Consider the following 20,062-nt stretch of genomic DNA (forward strand, 5'->3'; position numbering starts at 1 on the left):
GTGGTAACTTGGAGGACTGACAGGAGTTGTATCTGGAGGTAGGTCCTCAGTGGTGACCAAACAGCCCCCGCGAGTGGGAGGAGGGCCGTGGGGGCTCCCCTGTGGGCACTGACCTGGAGCCTCGTGGCCCCACTGCAAAGCACAGGCGGCCAGCAGGGCGCTCAGAGCTTTCAGAGCACGAACTGGGCCTCAGGTTTATTGTCCTCTTTGCTTTTTAAGCAAAGACCTGTGCCTTTCGGGGATCTGTGCACCTTGCTGGTGAGGTTGAAGCCAGCCAGCCTGCCTGCCGGGAGCCCTGGGGCCCGGGTGTCCCCGACACTCCCACCTGGAGCTGCCGGCCAAGGAGCGCGGCTTGGGGCCCCACGGCCGGTGTGTGTCCGGCCTCGCTGGGCACCCGCCACCCCCACACCAGTGACTCCGCACTTGACTGCCCTGTGGGGGCAGGCTCGGGGACTCCCCAAGCTCTGGCAACCCGCCCATGCCACCACTTCCTCCTGATGAGAGCATCTGTGTGGGAAGTTCGGTCCCAGGCCAGCACCCTCTGGGACCATGGGGGAAGGGAGGCGCCTCCGCGGCTGGGCTAGAAGGAGTTGCCCAGGCGCCTTGAGGGGTACCAGCCGCTGCCCACGGTGTTCAAGAGGTGACACTGTTCTAGGCCCCCACCTGCCCCATGCAGGGCTCAGCCTGCCCAGGCAGTGGGATTTCTCAGCAGGCAGCAGCAGCCCCACTGTCAGGGCCGGGAGACAGGGTCAGGGTTAGGAAGATGGGGTCTCACTGGGGCTTCTCCCTCCAGGGATCCAGGGTGACAGTGGCTGTGTGAGCACTCGTGGGCCCAAGTCAGACTCTGCCATTCCCTAAAGCTTACACACCTCTGTCCGCTTTATGTAATACAATAATTTCAAAAATCAGTTTTTAAAAATTACCTTTCTAAAGAGAAATCACATGCTGTGTGCACAGACCTCACGTAGATGCCGTGGCACAGAAAGGGATTTGGCGTTAACACTAGTGACAGTTTGCGGGTTTGGTCTTCATTTTCAATCAGCCGGTGAGCTGACGGTCACAAACTCAGAGGTGTTCACGTGCTTTATTAAATATGCATATCTCACATTTTATAGGTTAAGATCTCAAGTAAAAATACATTTCTAGAAATCCATGACTTCGTAGCCCATAATTGAGTTACAGAGGACGTAATTTTAAATCGGTCTTGAAAAACATTCACAACGAAGTGTACAGACGTCAAGTACTCCGGCACCAAACAGCAGGAAACGTCAGCTCTGGAAATGAAGCCTCGGGGGCGACAGCAGACAGGGGCCCTGGTCAGCCCTGCACCAGCAGCCTGGCCCTGCAGCTCTCGCGAAGCCTGGTGATGGTGGCCATGGACAAGCTCCCAGGCTCTGAAAATATTTTCTGGAACACAAAGGGAATTTGTTTAAAAAACCAGCAACAGGTGTTCAGCTCAATGGTCCCCCCCATACCCCCGCTGCTGCCCCAAGGGAAGGGCTTGCACGGCCCCTTCTCCTGCGGCCCCGAGCTGTAGCTGAGGGGTCCTGTGGCAGCTCCGAGGCCAGTCAGGGCCCTCGGTGAGTGGCCGGAGTGTGGGAAGCCGGTGGAGCCTCAGACTGTTGTCTGCTGAGAACAGGGGCTTCGCGCTGAGAAAGACGTCCCCCGGGGGTTGGGGGTGGGGGGGGGGGGGGGAGTATATGCGATCACATCTCTCCTGCATACTAATAATTTAACGATCACTTCTACAGTTACTGCTGAGAAATTCACGATTTACAAACCAGGCCAGATGTGAGGCTGGCAGTAAAAAGGTGTTGTTTTGTTTTGAAGAAATTAGAGGAATTCTTCCACAGGTACGTGTTATGCAGCACCTAGGCCGGGGCAGAGTGTTTACGGTCCTGAAGGGGGAATCAGTCAAGTCCTGTGAGCCCTGCTTACTCTCCAGAAAATTCTAGATGTTCTTGTGCGGGACTCTCTCTAGAGGGCGCATGGGCTGCAGGTACCGCGCCTCGGGGAAGAAACACGTGTTCAACTTTGCAGAGATTGCTGGGGAAGGTCCCCGCGCTGGCCGCCTCCCCAGCAGCTCCTGTCAGAGGGCCACGACGCACAGTGCTTCCCTCCGGTGGCTCGCGGTACCGGCAGCCACTCGGCCTCCTGGGGTGCTTTAGAAACATTCGCACTGAGCACCTACTGTGTGACCACCAGCGTGCGCGATGCCAGTCAGAACCAGACGGCGCTGAAAGCGTCACGCGGAGGGAAGGCAGCCAGACAGCGACACGCGGACTCACTGGTGTACCTGACACGTGCAGACAAGGCAAACCCGGACGGAAAGCAGACCGGTGGCTGCTGGGTGGGAGAGGGGCAGGCACTGGGTCCCTCGGGGGTGACGGCCGCATCACCAGACCTCGCGCCGCCCATGCGCTAACAGGGAACAGAAAACCCCGTGTCACCCAGGAGGAGCCACCAGCAGCCACAGCCCAGACGGGGTAGGCGGGGCCTCGTCCAAATCCCAGGCTCACGACCCTGCCCTCTGCCCTCTCTGGACGAGGCGTTGTGTCATGTGGGACGGGCTCCAAAGAGTTAGCTGCAGGCTTCTGACGGTACCCAGCCGGTCACCACTTCTGTTGAGGCTGCTGAGCATGGCCAGTCCACCCGTCTGCCCGCCACTCGGAGAGCGCGTGTGGCCCTGGCGACTGGTCATCCCGTGGCCTGGAGTCCGGCTGGAATAGGACCCCTCATTCCCCATGCCCCAGGGCAGAGGCCCCGACCTCTCCGCGCCTCCACCCAGGCCGCTCCCAAAGCCACCCCGCTCCGCGCTCCCACGTCCCCGCAGTGGGAGAAAGCCTTAGTGGTGCACTCTGGCCAGCGTCCTGATTCCAGGGCAGTCTGCCATCAGAAGATCACCCGATTGTCCCCTGATGGCAGAGCCGGGGGCTTGCTACCTCCCGGGAGGTCGGGGGGAACAACCGGGCCACCTGCCTGCACTGATGGCTGTTCAGGTGCCGAGCAGAACCTGAAATCGGCCTCCCCCGGCCTCCGCAGAAGGCCTGTCGGTACGGCTCCTGCTCTGTTCGCTCAGCACACCAGAGTCATCTACACAGCCTGCACGAGGTCCAGGACCCAGCACGGAGGCCCTGGCATCGGGGAGCTGCCCTTTGGGGCAGGACACACAACAGACACATGCGACCCCACTGGGGCCACGGAGAGCCATCTGGGACCAAAGACGCTAGCTACAGGGGAATGGGTCAGATGGGTCTGCATTCCGACCCAGTGAACCTGGACCGGCCCAAGGGGGGGGTCCCAGCAGGGGGGGGGCGAGGCCCAGAGGGGACACGGGGACAGGCAGGCTGGGGACGCCAGCACGCCTGGCCAGGCCGCTGCACCGGGAGCAGAGCCCCGACACTCACCTGCATGAAGGTGTGGCACTCGGTCACAAAGCTGCCTCGGGTGATCTCCTTGAACCGCTCACAGGTGTCCGCCACACTGCTGGCTTCCAAAATAAAGGCCTGGTGGTGCTTGATCAGGGTCAGGGCCACCCGAAAGAGAATCTTCGAGCCTTCGCTGAACAGACAGTCCCAGATCCGGAGCACCGTCTGCGGACAAACAGAAATGGCGCGTCACCGGCTGGGGGCTCACACGGCCCTGGTCCCCGCGAGGCACATGCCACGCTCACCTCCACGGGCAGGACGTCCACGAACAGGCAGATGAACCAGCGCGACACGACCAGGGTCCACAGGACGCCGTGCCTGTCCATCAGGGCCGCCACTGCTGGCAGCTTGGTCCTCACCAGCTCCCCCAGGACCTCCTGGTCTGTCTTCAGGCCCAGCATGGCAGGGCTGTAGTAATCTGCCACACGAGGAGAGCAGGGCTGTGGCTGAGCGCCCTTCCCAGCAGAGGAGAGGGCGGCTCCCAAAGCGAGGCCACGCCGTGCACCGGTGAGAATCCGCCGGCGGGAAGCGTTTGCACGGCTGCGCTCATGGCACCGAGAGGGGGACACAAGCAAGTGTCCACTCGGGCAAAGGGACAAAAGTGTGCCGTGTACGCGGGTGGAACTGTCCTCAGCCCCACAAGCAAGGGTGAGCCCCCAGGACGAGGTGCGCGGACCAAAGCCAGACGCTGGACCGGTGTGGCTGAGATCCCTGCAGCCACCACACCCACAGACTGGACGTAGGACCGTGGGCCCCAGGGCTGGGGGTGCGGAGCTTCGGTCTGGGAAGATGAGAAAGCTCTGGGGACGGGCTCGTCAGTGTGAGCACACTGGTGCCCTCGCTGAGGGCTGGCCGGCAGCACGGACACGCCATCTGGCTAAGCAGGGGCCGCGGGACACAGGAACAGGTGCGGGGACAGTGCTGACAGTGACCTGCACAGGACGGGGCCCTTGCTCTCGGAATCAGTCCGCGTCCTCTCTCCACACTGAAGGGTCAAGTTCCTGGCATTCTAGAAGGGGCTGGACATCCCCACCCCTCTGACTGCAGGAGGACAGAGGCAGCCAGAGGCCTGGGCCGTCCTGTAAATCACAATGAGACCTGATAGCTTAAGTTGGAGAAATGCCTTAACCGAGTTCGTGGCCTGGGGGCCCCAGACCATAGGAGCACAGAAAGCACAGCCCACCAAGGTGACTTCACGGCCGCTCCGCTCCTCCCGCCCACAGGCCTGGGCACTGGCTGGCAGCTGGCGGTCCCCACTGGCTGGGACCACGCACTCGGACAGACAGCACGACGTAGTGTGTCTTCTCCGAACGCATGTGTCCTCCCAGAGAACTTTTTTGCTCATTAAAGGCACGTATTATAGACTTTAATGCTTAGTTTTTGCTGTTAAAGTAGTCTCTCAAAAATGAATAAACATTAAAAAATTTAAAAACAGAACACCAAGGATTTTACAAGTTTTTCCTGCTCATATCCTCATTTTGCATCTATCATCTCTTCTTAAATTGAGCAACATCCTGGCCCCCCCAGGAGATGGAGCAAAGAGCCTCTGCAGTCCGTTCAGAGTGTCCTGCAAGCGACCCAGTTCTCCAAGTGACGTCCTGGGGCAGCCGGGGTTAAGCCTTCAGGCGGTAAGAGGGTTTGCTGAGCTCCCAGCAAGGTGGCCTCACTCCTGGCCCCAGAGCAGCTTACAGCACCTTCCAAAAATAGACCCGACCAGCTCACACCCTGACTGTCCAGGGCCTGGGGGTCACCAGGGCAGGAACCCCGAGACCTGACCTCCTCACCCTCCTGGCCACATCCGGCCCTGACGCCGAAGGCAGATGGAGCCCGGAGCCCGGGGCCCGCTCCTCTGGGCCGTCTGAGCAGAAGCACACCTCCGGGCCAGCATTCGGCTAAGCACAGGACGAGGAGCCTCCTCAGTAGGCCTGGCGGGGGCCTCGCCTCGGGGACGGCAGCCTTCTGCAAACAGTGCCCTGGCCACGTCAGCACATTGGAGGGCTGAGCCGGGCTGGGGCACAGATTTAGAACCAGCCCGTCTTACTGCTGCCAGAGCTGGGATCCAAGGGGGTGCCATCTAATTCCAAAACCGATGCTCCCCAGCCCCCCAAAGGCAAAAGCACACCCCACAGGCACAGGGCACAGGCGGTGAGATACGGCCCACAGGTAGGGCGACCCCCTGGGACAAGGTCGTCAAGAGGACACGGGAGACACACGGCAGCTCCAGCGGTGTTCACACCTTCGCTCTGCTTCCCAGGGCCCCTGAGTCTCCCCCACGGAAGGTGCCTTGGTCCTCCCTTGGACCACCTTCTGTCTTGAGGTGTGTTTGGAGGGGAAACAGGTCACACCAGCTTGTCGGGACGCCAGGGTGTTGATTCACTGGGCTCTGCTCGATGCGACATCCCAGACGGCGCTCCCGCTCCGTTCCTGAAGCCCGATGGCGCCGGGGCCTCACCGGCGTCTCCGCAGGCCCAGGAGGCCTGTTCCCTCGTCCTTTCCCTGGATGCCTTGGTCCGAATGGTGACTGCTCAGGACAGCGGCCTGACCCGAGAGAGGCTGCCCGGCAGGCTGGGTGGAGGAAAGGCGGGGTCTGCATGTGGAGGCCAAGTTCAGGGCGTGCACACACCGTGTACTGGTGCTCCAGAACACGACTTCCCTTCCACGTCAGCTGTTCTGAAACAGGGGAGACTCTGCTGGCCTAGTCACAGGTGTCCCCGCACCTTCTCGCTCGTGGGAGACCTCAGCCGGTCTTCCCAACTCTCAGCCACACAGGCCTCCTATTATTTCCTACTGAGCCGCTCCTACCCAGAGCGGTAGGGACCCTTCACGCGTGCGCTGCATGATCACAGACACCACCTCTTTTCTGCTTTCCTTGCAAGGCCTTATCTCAAAGTCAGTTTTTAATTTTAACGTAACGAAAATTATCAATCTTGTCTCTTCTATTTTTTTGAATTTTGTTCAAGACCTACCCCCCTCCTCAGCAATCACGAGGCTGTTCTCACCTCATTTTCTAAGTGTCAAAGTTCCGCTTTTTCACGTGTCTTGAATCCACCTGGAGTAGGAATAGGGTTTTCCATGTACACAGGTGTCACAGAGGATGTTGCAAACGGCGATCTTTCCCTACTGATCGACATACCTCAAGCCCCAAGTCCCCCAGATTCATAGGTCGGAAGACCAATCGATTTCTGCACTCTCACCTCTGGTCTCCATACCGTTTCCTTGTAATGGCAGGACAGGACGTTAAATCTCCAATATTCCTTCAGGCCTCCCTGGTTCCCTAGATAAACCCTCCTCAGATAAAAGAACCACCGAGGTCCAAGCGGCTGATGTCACCGCAAGTGTGATCTGCGCATGTGAGAGCTTCCATGACATCTGTCTGACAGCCGCATGGCGCGAGCCCCACAACGTGAGCGGATGAGTGTGTCCTTTTCTGTTTTCTGAAAGATTTGTAAAGCGCGCAGAAATTCTCCACACCTTCAAGGTTCGATGACAGTATTGCCATTTCAGACGGTCCACTTTCTCCTAAATCAGCTTTGTTAGGCAGTATTTTTCTCAAAATTTTCCACTTGGCCTCTTTGTCTTACTTGTATTCTCTTGAGATTCTTAAAAACCTCTAAAGATTTTCAAATTCCAGCACCCTTTCCATTTCCACGTATCCGTCCTGCCAGGCTCTGTCTGTTGTGTCAGTTTTTCCAGAGAACCAGCCTTCATCTCGGCTCGTCTTTCTGACTCCTTCTGTTCCGACTTACCAGTCCTGGAAGCCTGTGCCGCGGGGAGGCCGGCACGGCTCAGCGTGTGTGACTAGTGTGCCACCTCCCGGACCCCCTGCTTCTGTGTGACGAGGAAAGAAACTAGGGAGCAGGATGCTGGTGCCGGGCCAGCTTGCTTCCAGTGACCCACAGCAGTGCCTCTGCCCCCTCAGTCCTGACTGCAATGTCGTCCGACGGGACGTCACGAGGACGGGAAAGGACATTTCAGGGGCTAACACACAAGCCTGTGCAGTCACCTGCCCTTCAGGGCCAGCCCAGAGCCCCTCTGTGACAGTTTCAGGCTGTGCCGTGGCTGCTGCTGCCCCCTCCCGCCTGTGTCTTCATTCGCTGAAACTTCCCAAGCCCCAGAGCAACCCGGGGATGTGACAGGTCTCAGTGAGTATTTGTGGGAAGGAGGTGACTTGGTCACAGTACAAATACACATCATGATTCAGTCTCCAGACGCAGCTCAGCCATCGCTCCATCTAGAAGGTCCCCTGACCAACCCCCCGCCCCGCCACTTCCTCGCCATTTCCCTGCACCTGCCGCTCAGGCCTCCCCAGGCAGAGCTGGGATGGTGAGATGGCACGCACATGGGGACGGTCTGTCCCTTGAAGGCGGCCTATCCAGGAGGGCTGCTGGCGTGTCCACTCTGTGCCATGGCGAACAGTGGCACTGGAGTGTGGGAGTCCCCATTCTGTAAAATGGATCAGTAGTTGGGCCCGTGTGGTACTGCTGTGCTGAGGCGAGACTCGGGACATGGAAACATGCTGTATGCTCCCAGGCAGAAATCACAGCCGACTCCTGCCGTGGTCACTGCGGGGTGCCCGGAGCTGGGGCCAGCTCTCCAGGGTGGTAAGGGCGGTTCCAGCCCGACTTGAGGGCACTTATGCTGGAGGGGAGAACCAGGGCTCACCCGTCCGGTGGTCACGAGAACTCCCCGGGCCGCACATGCCCTGTGTAGCTATGCCCGCCTTAGGCCAAGCACGAGGCTGGGTCCGGTCACGACCGTCGCGGCTGTGGAGGGCACAGGTCTTCTCCCACCCAAGACGGCTCTGGCCACTTCTCTTCCCAAAGCGATCAGGGTCCATACTGCATTACCAAAACCGGTGCTATTTATTAATCAATGAATTGGAAGGAATGATTCTCATCCCAATAACAGTTACAGCTGATAACGACTCACTCTTAGGACTGTTCTGAACTCTACAGGAAGCCGAGTGGACCTCTCACTGATTCTGGGCCCTGCGAGCCTCCACACAATGGGGCAGCCTGGGGACCAAGCCCAGCACCCGACACAGACAGTTCACGCTAAATTGCAGAGCAGAGAGAGTGCAACCAGGGCCCAAACGGTCACAGGCGTGTTCAACCCACCAGGCAGTATTCTTCCCACGAGTGCGTCTAACAGCCAAAAGGATTTCTCTTCGCTCTTGGTTATGAGGACCAGGTAGCCTGCTATGAAGTTCATTCCCTGAAACAAGAAAACGGGTCCTGAGCCGCCTCAAGCCACCTTCGGTGGCTATGACGCACTGCTCGTCCCTTGCTGTCCCCAAAACCACGCAATTCCGGAACGACCTTCTGGTGCAAGATCGAGATCTGCCTTCCAAGTGACACACACAGCACGAGAAAGCAGAAACACAAATCTATGTGAAGAAGCTGTCGGGGTCACGGCCCTGGAGTCCACACTCAGACCCTCCTGGGGCTTCGGCCCCCCTACCACACCACTCAGACCCCCCTCAGGCCTCAGCCCCCCCCACCCCCGACCACACCACTCGGACCCCCCTCGGGCCTCGCACCCACCCCCGCCCAACCACACGACTCAGACGCCCCCCCCCGGGCCTTGCCCACCCCAACCCCCGCCCAACCACACCACTCAGACCCCCTCAGGCCTCAGCCCCCCCCCACCCCCGACCACACCACTCGGACCCCCCTTGGACCTCATCCCCCCCAACCCCCTGACCACACCACTCTGACCCCCCCTCGGGCCTCACAACCCCACCCCCCGACCGCACAACTCAGAACCCCCTCAGGCCTTGCCCACCCCACCCCAACCACACCACTCAGACCCCCTCAGGCCTCCCCCCCACCCCCATCCCCGAGACCACACCACTCAGACCGTCCTTCAGCCCAGACGACACCTACATCCAGCCTCTAAAGCAGGTGTTCCAACAGACACGAGTGCTCAAGTCTGCATCGGAGCAGACGCCAAGCCAACAGTGTATTTTGTAAAACCGCGAGAGCGTGGCGGGACGCTCAGGGCTGCAGACAGTTTCTATGAGGGAGACCGCCAGGGAGGCTCAAGGCACCTGGGAGCTGCAGGCGCAGGGCTCACTCACAGTGGGCCAGTGTCTGCGTGACTGCACTCCAGACAACTTCCACTTCCTTCCTTGTTCCCGATGCTTTCTAAAATGTGCCCTCCTCTAGTAACGGGGAAAATCCAGCCTCTGTCACCCAGTGTCACACACGCCACCCAGGGAGAGGCCACGTGAAGAGGCAGGCACACGCCAGGGCTCTCCAGAGACCACGAGCGGCCGGGGCCTGGACAGACCACCCCTCAGCCGCGGGGGCGCCAGCCTGCCCACACCCCGCCTCCGACCGCGGAGAACAGACCCCCATTCCTGACACTCAGCTTGCAGACTTTGTCCCCACAGCCGCGTGTGCACAGATACGGACTATGAGCTGCACATCGCGCTCACGCTTAAAGTTGTGAGGGTTGTTTTAACGCTGTTTTTAAAACCTACAAGAACAGCGAGTGGAATAACATAAAGACGGTTTCTCGGCTGCCCAGCCTCCCCAGCTCCCACAGGCCGGTCCTCGTCCAGGACGGCCAGTTACCCATCCCGACTTCCTCCCCTGGCACCGCGGGCAGGCTCCAGGGCACTGAGAAAACAGCCTGTCTGGCCTGCGACTTTGCTGCTGTCTTTGCAAGATGCTCTGCCCCTCTTGTCGCTGCAGCCACGGCCCCCCGGCCCAGCCGCCGAGCCCCTGGAGCCTCGCCTGAGAGGGTGGGCTGCAAAGTCCCCACACAGATCCCGGCACCCTCGGGAAGCCCTAGAAGCAGGAGCACCGAAGCGGGAAGCAGAACTCCAGGCACCCAAGCAGCCAGCACGCTGGCAGGCCTCCAGCCCCTCAGGCCCACGCGGGACGTCCCGCGTCCCCTGCAGGCTCGCCAATGGCACTTCTGTGGCTCCACACGCCCTTGTCTTTCCCTCCCCAACACCCCAGACAGTGCATGTCCTCGCAAGGTGACAGGAACTGGCAGGTGAGGACGCAGGCTGTCCCCTTCAATCGCAGGGGAAGATCTGACTCCCAGAAATAGCATGGGAGGAGCGCCCCACACACGCCCTGCACTGAGCCCAGCAGATGCTAGTCACTCATTCAGTACCTACAGCCCTAGGGTCACTTAAGTGACCTCCTACCTTCCCAGCCTCCCCTTTCTGACATCAAAGTAAGTCATTAAGCATATGTTTCACCACTTTTCTACCTGGGGAATGTGTCAAAGTCACAGGCACCATGACTAGAGAGCCCGTGAACAGGGTTAGTGCATCCTTGCTGGTCGCTGTCACCTTCCCTTGGGGGCTCACCTGGCAGTACCCCACACCTTGGTTGTGGCGCCCATAGGCCACCAGCACGTTGTACAGGGTCTTTTGTAAACAGGGATCCGCGCTCTTCCGGAATTTCACGTTGTCCGGGAAGGTCCTGTTCATATCTGCAGGGAAATTCACAACACAGGATTACCCAAGACCAGCCTGTGATGTAACCCTCATGTCTACCACAGGGGGCGCCCCGAACCCCACCTGGCAGGTGTGAGCGAAAGTTTCGACCCTGGTCGCCCTTTGTGGACAAGCCCCTGCCACGTCCACGGTTGAGGCCACAGCGATGGGAGTCAGGACTGAAGAGGAGGGTATCCCGCCTCTCCTCACAGCCCCTGCCATGCAGCCTGTCTGCACCCCCCTCCCAACACCCCCCACCCCCAGCCAGGAGGTTAACTCTAGGACCACAGGCAACACAAAACTGGAAAATCTTTCCAGTTGTGGAAAGGCAGAACACCCTGAGAATCCCTCAGAGACAAACGGCAAAACCAGACACTGAGAAGTGAATAAACTGTCTGCTCATCAGAACCTGCGTCCTCCTCACCGGCGCTGTGGGAACCTCCCGCGGACCTGACCCTGACTCTGTGAGCTAGCCCACACACGGGCAGAAGGGGGGAGGTGTGGGTGCATGACACAAGTACTTCTTTTTTCTGACCTAGTGACCCCACTTGGATTAGATTAGTGGTGTGTCTGCCGCTGGGCTACGGCTGATGACTGGAACGGACCCGGTGTGCAGGCCCCCCGGCCCCCACACGGCTTTCGGGCAGCGCTCCTGGGCCTCCCTCTGGTCTCCGAGCCGCACCTCTGCTTATAAAAGAACTGACCTAAGCAGAACAGGAAGTATTAGTGCCTCAAAGGACGTTATTTGCCATTGTGTGTTTGTTTACAAAAACGTTTTTTTCTTGGAATTCTAAATATCCCAAAAACTTAGAATCCACCAGGAGTTTAGTGGTGTTTTGGTTTTGGTTTTCTTGTTTGTTTTTTTTTACTAATTGAGACTCTGAGTGACCAGTCCCAAGCCCATTCTTATTCTTACCCTTGATTAGGAGATGTTTTGAAATTTTTCCCTGGGACAGCCCCTCCTTCCCACCTCAGAGGTGGGTGGGACAGGGACGTCCAGTCTGCTCACGCACCCTATGAATGCTCCACTGCGCTGTCCCTGCAGAGCAATTTCTCCAGACCCCTCAAGAAAACAGACAGAACGACGATGGTCCAGCAGGTCTACTGCTGGGCACACGCCAAGAGACTGGAAAGCAGGGACTCAGAGAAATCTCCGTGTGGCCATGCTCGTAACAGCAAACCCACAAAAGCAGAGGCAGCGACCCCAGCGCCCATCAGCGGAGAACAGAACAGACCAACAAAACAGGGTCTGTCCGCACAGCCAACAGGACCCGGCCCTGAAAAGGAAGCATTCTGACGCCTGTTGCCATGTGGATGTGCCTCCAGGGCCCCTTACCAGGGTAAGCGAGCCAGACACGACAGGATGGTGGGCCAGGGGCTGGGGAGAGGCTGACACTCCGTGGGGACGGGTTTCGGTTTGGGAAGGTGGAACAGTAAATTCTATTATGCATGTTTTACCACAATAAGACATTTTTATCCAAAAACACCGGCACTAAAACAGAGCCTTTCAGTTCATTTTTCAAACCAACAGCAACACTCTGTTTTTCTTGACACGTGTGGCCTCTGCGCAGCAAGGGACCCCCTCCCCAGGCTGGGGACACTCCCCAGTCTCACCGCCTCCAGGGAGTCCCACCTCTCAGCACACTCAGTTAATTGGGCTTTAAAACTTATTTTATATTTAAGGGTGTATGTCTCAAAAGCAAAATCAGACGATCAGTCACACTTCCTAAGAATCTAAATTATTCAGTTTATAAGGGTTAAACGTTTGTTTTGAGCACTTGGAACATCTAAGAGCTCGTGAGCCTGTGTGGTCACTGAGAGTTCCTGGGGCACCGTTGGCACCCAGAGCTCAACACCAGCCACACATCCCCGCGTGCGTCCCTAAGTCCCAGGGCGCTGCCATCAGCATAAAGCCCTCCCAGCGATTACCCTCCGGTCACGACTGCCGGCTCAGAGCCTGCAGCAAGGTCTTCTTGCAGAAACCGGCCCTGCCCTTGCCCCTGCCCATACTGACCTTCCCAGCTGGCTGGCGTCTAGTGTTTGCCGAATCAGTGAAAAACACTGCTCTCCCCTCACGAATGCTCAAGGTTTGATTTTCCCATAAGAAAAATAAAATTCCAAATTAAAAGCAGTGGGCAATCTGTAACAGCGCAAGTTCCCTCCTGGGGGGCTGCGTGCCCCCGCGCCCACCCGCGACTCACCTGTCCGGATGGCCTCCTCCAGCCTGCCGCAGCACTCTCCCTGCAGTAGCCGGTGGTAATAGCCGGGGTTCTGGTCCATCCGGGCCTGGGCTCCGCTCACCCCCATCCAGACGTGGGCCCGGTGCTCCAGGGGGACACCTTTCCGGATATAGCGCTTCACTGAAACGGAAAGCAGGGGCTGCGGTCAGGGACAGACCAGTGTGGCCTGGGGTCAGAGCCTGGCAAAGCCCGAGAGCAAAGGGCGCGACCTCAATGCTTTTGCCTGGCTTCTCCCATGTCAAACATGAGAAGACGCAGAACCTTACACATGCCCACCCGGATGGCTGCGTGCACTCCTTGCAGACCGTTCTCCTGCACGGGGCAGCCCCCCGTCCTCCCTCACCGTCAGCACACCGTGTGGGAGGCAGCAGGCCGGGCCCCTGGGCCACTGCAGCCCAGGGCGGCCCCACAAGCTCCACACACAGGAGAAGGCCAGAGGCACAGAAGCTGCACCAAGTGAGGGGACATGAGGCAGGAAGCAGAAGCGAGGGCCAGAGGGAGAGCTGTGGGCAGGGACAGAGGCGCTGGTGCATGGTCCAGCCCTGGAGGTGACAAGGGACTGCAGGGTCCCAGTCTGGGAGCCTGTGTGACCCCCTGGCGCGGGGCTCAGCGGCCGGTGTTTGTGTCCTGTTCTGCACTTGACTTGTGTCAGTGGAGAGCTACTTCCTTTGGGAGGGATATTTTACTGAAAATAGATTGTCTAGCAACCATAGAAACACGTAGGAAAAGAAGCCAAGAACCACAAGGTACCTCAGGTAACAACTTGCTCGCTCGTTTCCCAGGTAAACAGCAAAGATTCGTGAGATGATGTTCAAGTGAATTACAGGAAGCCAGGGGTGCAACAGTTTAAACCCTCAAAACCGTTCATCGAAGGAAATACTCAAAGCTTTATTATTTTACTTCCATATTACATTACAAATACCATTGTTATTTTCTTTTTTAATGTTTATTTTATTTTTGAGGCAGAGACAGAGCAAGAGTGGAGGAGGGGCAGAGAGAGAGGGAGACACAGAATCCAAAGCAGGCTCCAGGCTCCGAGCTCTCGGCACAGAGCCCGACGCAGGGCTTGAACTCACAAACCGGGAGATCACGACCTGAGCTGAAGTCGGACGCTTAACCAATAGAGCCCCCCAGGCGCCCCACAATACCATTTTTAAAAAAAGAAATGCATTAGGGGTGCCTGGGTGGCTCAGTTGGTTGAGCATCCGACTTAAGCTCAGGTCATGATCTCACAGCTCGTGAGTTCGAGCCCCGCATCGGGCTCTGTGCCGACAGCTCAGAGCCTGGAGCCTACTTTGGATTCTGTGTCTCCCTCCCTCTCTCTCTCTACCCTCCTCTACTCATGCTCTGTCTCTGTCTCAAAAAATAAATAAACAAACATTAAAAAAATGCATTTTAAGAAAAAACAAAAGGCCATACAATCAAAGAAAGTCCACGATCTGCTACAAGGAGAAAAGCATCTGTGGCGCCAGCTGCGTATCACAGAAAACCGCGGCAGGAAGAGTCGCCACGGAAAGCACCGATAAAGCTCCGCTAACTCGCACTCTGCGCTAACCCACCACGGATGCGGCCTCAGCGGAAGCTTCCAGAGGGCGCATGAGGGCAGGAAAGGCCCAGCAGGTGCGTGCGGGATGCGGGGCGTAAGCCACAGGGAGTAGAGACCCTCTGGGGCGTCCCCACGCTGGTGAGGTCACGCAAACCAAGGACACTAGCCACTGGGGCCGCCTTTCCTCCAGCCTGCCGCGCTTTCCGCCAGAGCCGGGCGGGGGTCTCCGGCCGCAGGGAGCCAGGCAGATGCTGCGGCCACCCCCAGGGGCCAGTCCGCGGCCGGGGATGCCTAACTTGAAGACGTGCAAAGGGGGGACACGCAGACCCCAGGCTGCCTCCAGCACAACTGACGCCTGGAACCACAACAATCCCCAGGGGGACCAGAGGAGCCGCCAAGTCAGGGGCTCACCTCCGACCTCCGGCCCCACTCGCAGGCAGTGGAGCATAAGGAAACTCCAGAAATAACCACAGGAGCAGAGCTGACTGAGTTTCAACAGCATCGCAAAGGAAAGTCTTGCGGGCAGAAGGGGCAGAACAGTCTTTCTGAGGAAGGCTCACAGCAGGGCACGAGGGAACCGGGTCACCGCGGGCAGAGCTCGGCCACGGGGGTGGGGGGGTGAGACCCACACTCGGCTCCGAGCCCACAACCCTGCTTCAGGAAAGCCTCAGTGCTCACAGGTGTTTGCACGGATGTTTATACCATCGGCTCAAAGGTCCTGCAGCTGCCGAACGTGGTCCCGGAGAGCGAGGTGTTCCTCAGCAAGGAGGGAAGAATGACGGGATCCTCCAGATCAGGGCACAGGGGGAGCCGGCCTCACAGGCCTGGGGCCGTGGGGCCCGCTGGCGGGACACTCTCAGAGGCCCCAGCGCCCAGGCAGCGCACGGGGCCCACAGGGGCAGCAGGAGCGAGTGTTTAAGGACATGGGCTGGTTTCAGTCTTGAGGGGACACGAACCTCCCCATGAACTCACAGAAGTATAACCAGTAAGAGCGTATTTCACTACAAATTAAATTTGTAAATAGAAAAAAAAGGCACCTGTAAGATGCTTAAACGCCTCACTGGAGTCGGACACTGGGTTCTACTGGGACCCGCAGGCCCCGCCTGGCAGAGGCCTCAGTTTCCTCGTCAGACAGGGGTGAAGCACGGGGCCCTGGCCTGAGATCCAGGTGGCCGAGGAGGCTGAGCTGTGTCAACAGCTTCCAGGGACAAAGGCTGTTGCCACTGACCCCTTCCTCAGGGTAGGACTTGTCCGGCAGCATTCCTGACCTTGGGAAGATGAGGGGGGCATCTCTTTAAACAAGGTGGACCCCAGACAAATCACTTCCAACTGTCTGTCCCAACAAAGTTAAGCAAATCCCTGTATTTATTGGTATTTGCCTTTGGACAGATGTGTTTGCAACTTAATTCTAACTTAGATGCTGCTGACATTTGCAGCTACTAGGAAAGAGCTGAGACCCTGCAGAAGGCAGTTCAGCATCCGCCCTCAGACGGGACATGAGCTGGAGCAATGGCTGGGCCAGGGCAGGACTGAATTCGTTTTTCTAGGCTGCGGGAGAAGGATCGACCTGTCTCACGTGCTCCTGGTGGGTATTTGCTATGGACAAAAAAGAAAACAAAGAGGAAACACTGGTTGTGTCCACATGTGGCAGAATCGGGCCAGTGAGTTCTGGTGGCCACCTGGAGACGTGCTGATGCCAAGATTAGGAGGTGACCGTGTTATTGGTGACAGGAAGGCAGGCGTCCAGAAAAAAGTCCCCCAAAACAGAAAACCACACAGGACAACGAAGCAACAAGACCCGTCACTGAGGTCACAGAACGATGCCCACCAAGGCCCTTCCCCCCTGGGATGTCATGGTCCCTGCAGGACAGTCAGCTGAGTGTGACTGCAGAACTGGACTCTCATTTCTGGAATAACTCGTCCACTCCTGTCTGTGCCACACAGCCACTCCCACAGAGCCGCACAGGTGCTGACAGGCTCCTCGACCGTCCTGCCCCGAAACCACACCAGCACCAGCCACGACACCCGGGGCCACTGAACCCTATGAACCATACACCTCTTGCAGACTGACCTGTGCCTCTGTTTCCTGAGGGAACACCAGGCCGCCCTCCCCCAGGCCCGAGGCTCATCGAAAAGCTGACACTCTGGCTTCCAAACCTGTTTTGCCCCTCTCGTTACTGCAGTCACAGTCTGTTATGTAAGTCAAGGAAATGTTAAAACAAAAAGAGAATTCTTTCAGTAAACCAAACTGAAATTCTTAGAGCTCACAGACACCAGTGCTCAAAGAAAGTAGGAGCAGAAACCAGATAAGACCTTTGAACCAGGGAATACAACTGGAAAAGACAGGAAGGACGAGCATCTGGAAGGTTCTGCACGCTGAACAGAACAGATGCCGGAAAAGAGACACTTGGCGCCACGTGCAGCTTAGGACGGAGATGCTGAGGGTCCTCCAAAGGGAAGGACAGGAAAAGGCTAGAACCAGATGGTAACACCACAGACAGGGCCACTGAGGCGCACGCACATCTCAGTGACTGCGTGCTACCAGCCTCCGGGTCCAGGGTCAGCCACGGGAGGCTTCTCCCGCGTTCCCGCCAACTCCCGGCCTGCGGGGCCAGCCGCCACATTTGCACACGTGCGTGGGAGACGCCTGGTGCTGTCAGCAGTGGCCTCTGCCTGACCCAACAGCTGGGCCAGGAGGAGAGCCCCTGGTACTTCACGTGATGCAGATTTTCACCATGGATCCAAATTAGCTTTACTTTTATACACTTGTATTTTTTAAAAACAAAAGACCAGTCAACTCTTAAGAATAAACAGAAAGGAGAATAAAGGCAGACATGCCGATGGAAACAGAGGCGACGCAGGGATGGGCGCTGGGGGATGATCCCTGCAGGGAGCGCACAGGGCGCTGGCGGCATCCAAGGTCTGCCTGGCAACAGGGGACCAGCCTGAGGCCCCTCCCGGCCCTTCGGACTGTGTGAACTGCTAGTTCACCTGAGTCGCTCCTGAACACTCCCCCAGCAGTAACAGCCCTGAGGAGGGCCCCTGGTCAAGGGAGAGGCAGGTGGGTGGTGGGGCCCAGAGTTGAGAAAGAGCCTCTCTCCCACCTCCCTGAGCGCCCCACCCCCAAGATCAACCTGTCCCCACCAACCCTGTGCAACTGCACTATGTACTGGGCCCGCTCTGGGCCTTAGTTCACCAACCCCTTTAAAAGCAAAACTTGACCTTGTCACACCCTCTTGCTTAAAAACCCTTTTACTGGAGGGGCGCCTGGGTGGCGCAGTCGGTTAAGCGTCCGACTTCAGCCAGGTCACGATCTCGCGGTCCGTGAGTTCGAGCCCCGCGTCAGGCTCTGGGCTGATGGCTCGGAGCCTGGAGCCTGTTTCCGATTCTGTGTTTCCCTCTCTCTCTGCCCCTCCCCCGTTCATGCTCTGTCTCTCTCTGTCCCAAAAATAAATAAAAAACATTGAAAAAAAAAATTAAAAAAAAAAACCTTTTACTGGAGCCCCTGGGTGGCTCAGTCAGTCGAGCGTCCACCCAACATTTAATTTCAGCTCAGGTCACCATCCCAGGATTGTGGGATGCAGCCCCACATCAGCACGCTTGGGATTCTCTCTCTTCTGACTCTTTACCCCACCTGAACTCGAGCTCTCTGTCTCTCTCTCTCTCTCAAAAGTGAATTTAAAAAAAAAACAAAAAACTCTTACAGCTGGCCTCTCTCTGCCCAGTCATGTGATGGAGCCCTGGGCCCAAGACCAGAACGCTCTCATTACGTCCCCGCTACCGGTCACACAGCTCTGTCCCTGCCGCTGACCTCCGCCCTCACCGTTCTTGGTCACCAAAGCCCTATCTCAGAAAGCCCTAGCCTTATCTTGAGTCCCGGAAGCATACACCTCCCAAGGGCCTCACCACATTCCGGCAGGTCCCCACCGTCTCCTTATCTGCGGCCTGGGGAAAACACTCCATTCATTCAACAAACGTTGAAGCAAGTGTGAGGCCAACGCTGGGGCAGGGAGGGGAATGTGATTCCCAGAGGAAAGCAAACCACACCAGAAACCAGACGAGCAGCCAGAGGTCAACACAGGCGGGACAGGGCAGGGGCCGGCTTCTGTGGCGGTGTGGAAGCCTGCCCTCCCAGACCCGCAGGAGGGAGAGCGCCAGGGAGGGCAGGCCTGGAGGAGGCGCCAGGCCCAGAGAGAGCTGGGCTGGGCAGGACACCGGGCAGGGGGCTTCCGCGCTGAGGCAGGGCGGGGAGGGACGGAGACCCCGCCCCTCAGAACCAGCTCTGGCCGGTCCGCGGCCTCCGACCCACCTGTACCGCTCTTCTGGACACCTCCGCCCCCCTTCAAAAGTTTGGACCATTTCATCGCTCTTCTAGTGAGTATCACCAGGTAGGCGGAAAAAAACTCCTCATAAGCTGCATAATCAAAGTCTTCGGGCCTTTCAAACCCGTACGGATCGATCCTGCAACAAGAAAAGGAACCTGTAAGCCCTAAATAAAGTTTCGCGCGCGCACTGGGTCCCCGCGGGGACGAGGCCGCGTGCGCGCGTGGGGGAGGCGACGCGACGGGAACCGCGACCGACCCGCGGGGGGTGGCGGGCGCGCCCCGGCCCTCCCCGCCGCTCCCCACCCACTCGCACTCCACAACCCAGGTCCCCATCCCGCACTCCACACCCCAGGCTGGGCGAGGCGCGCCCTGGCCCCCACGCGCCCACCTGGGGACCCGGTCCCGGGGGCGCCCCGCAGGCTCCATGCTGGGAGGGCGGGGAGGGGGCGCCCGGGGGCGCGGGGACCGCGGGGTGCACGCCGAGGGGTACGAGTCCCCCTCCCTGGACCGGAGCGCGTGTCCTTCCGCCGGGCCGCGGACGCGGGAGGCGGGGCGGGGGGCGGGGCCCGAGGGATGAGCAGCGGGAGGGAGAGGGGCGGGGCTGCACCTGCTCCCGCGGCCCCCGCTGAGGGCGGTGTCCGGCGCTGCTGGAGCTGGAAGCGTGGGAGGTGTTAAGCCCGGAGGGAGGGGTGCGGGATGGGAGGCTGGGGGCGGGATCAGGGGGCCACGGGGGGCGGTCCTGAGCGCAAGGTGTGCGCCCCGCCCCCCCACCCCACCCCCACCCCAGGCTGGCTGGGTGGGTGGGCGGCATTTCCCGGTCACTCCGTTCAGGCCTCCTGGGCTTTGAGCAAAGGTGGGAGATAGAGTTGAGGTTCTCCTGAGATACCTTCAAACTTCAGTGCCTGGCCGGTCCGAAGGTCAGAGCTCTGACCTATGAGCCCTATTTTAATTTTCCTTGTGCCGGAAAAGGGCAAGTCTTACTTTTCACTTGTTTTTTTCAGTCTTCACTTCAGACCTGAGAACAGCCTATAGTCCCTGCACCCACCTGGGGACCTGCCCTGTTCCTT

General features: G+C 58.6%; 1 protein-coding gene across 2 annotated transcripts; it reads right to left on the reverse strand.

The window, feature by feature from the left end:
* Positions 1-198: 198 nt before the first annotated feature.
* Positions 199-19,531, reverse strand: GRTP1 (growth hormone regulated TBC protein 1). 2 transcript variants are annotated; one of them, XM_042930647.1, is made up of 8 exons: positions 19,384-19,531; positions 18,980-19,131; positions 13,086-13,244; positions 10,756-10,880; positions 8,546-8,642; positions 3,674-3,846; positions 3,408-3,593; positions 199-1,407 (listed from the first exon to the last, which is right to left on the reverse strand). In XM_042930647.1, the coding sequence occupies exons 1-8, from the start codon at positions 19,419-19,421 to the stop codon at positions 1,318-1,320; spliced, it is 1,020 nt and encodes a 339-aa protein (XP_042786581.1). In that variant the 5' UTR covers positions 19,422-19,531; the 3' UTR covers positions 199-1,317. The 2 variants fall into 2 exon arrangements, with proteins under 2 accessions (XP_042786581.1, XP_042786575.1); XM_042930641.1 differs by lacking the exon at positions 199-1,407 and adding an exon at positions 1,698-2,421.
* Positions 19,532-20,062: the final 531 nt, after the last annotated feature.

Source organism: Panthera leo, chromosome A1 (assembly GCF_018350215.1).
Source record: "Panthera leo isolate Ple1 chromosome A1, P.leo_Ple1_pat1.1, whole genome shotgun sequence".
NCBI classification, from domain to species: domain Eukaryota; kingdom Metazoa; phylum Chordata; class Mammalia; order Carnivora; family Felidae; genus Panthera; species Panthera leo.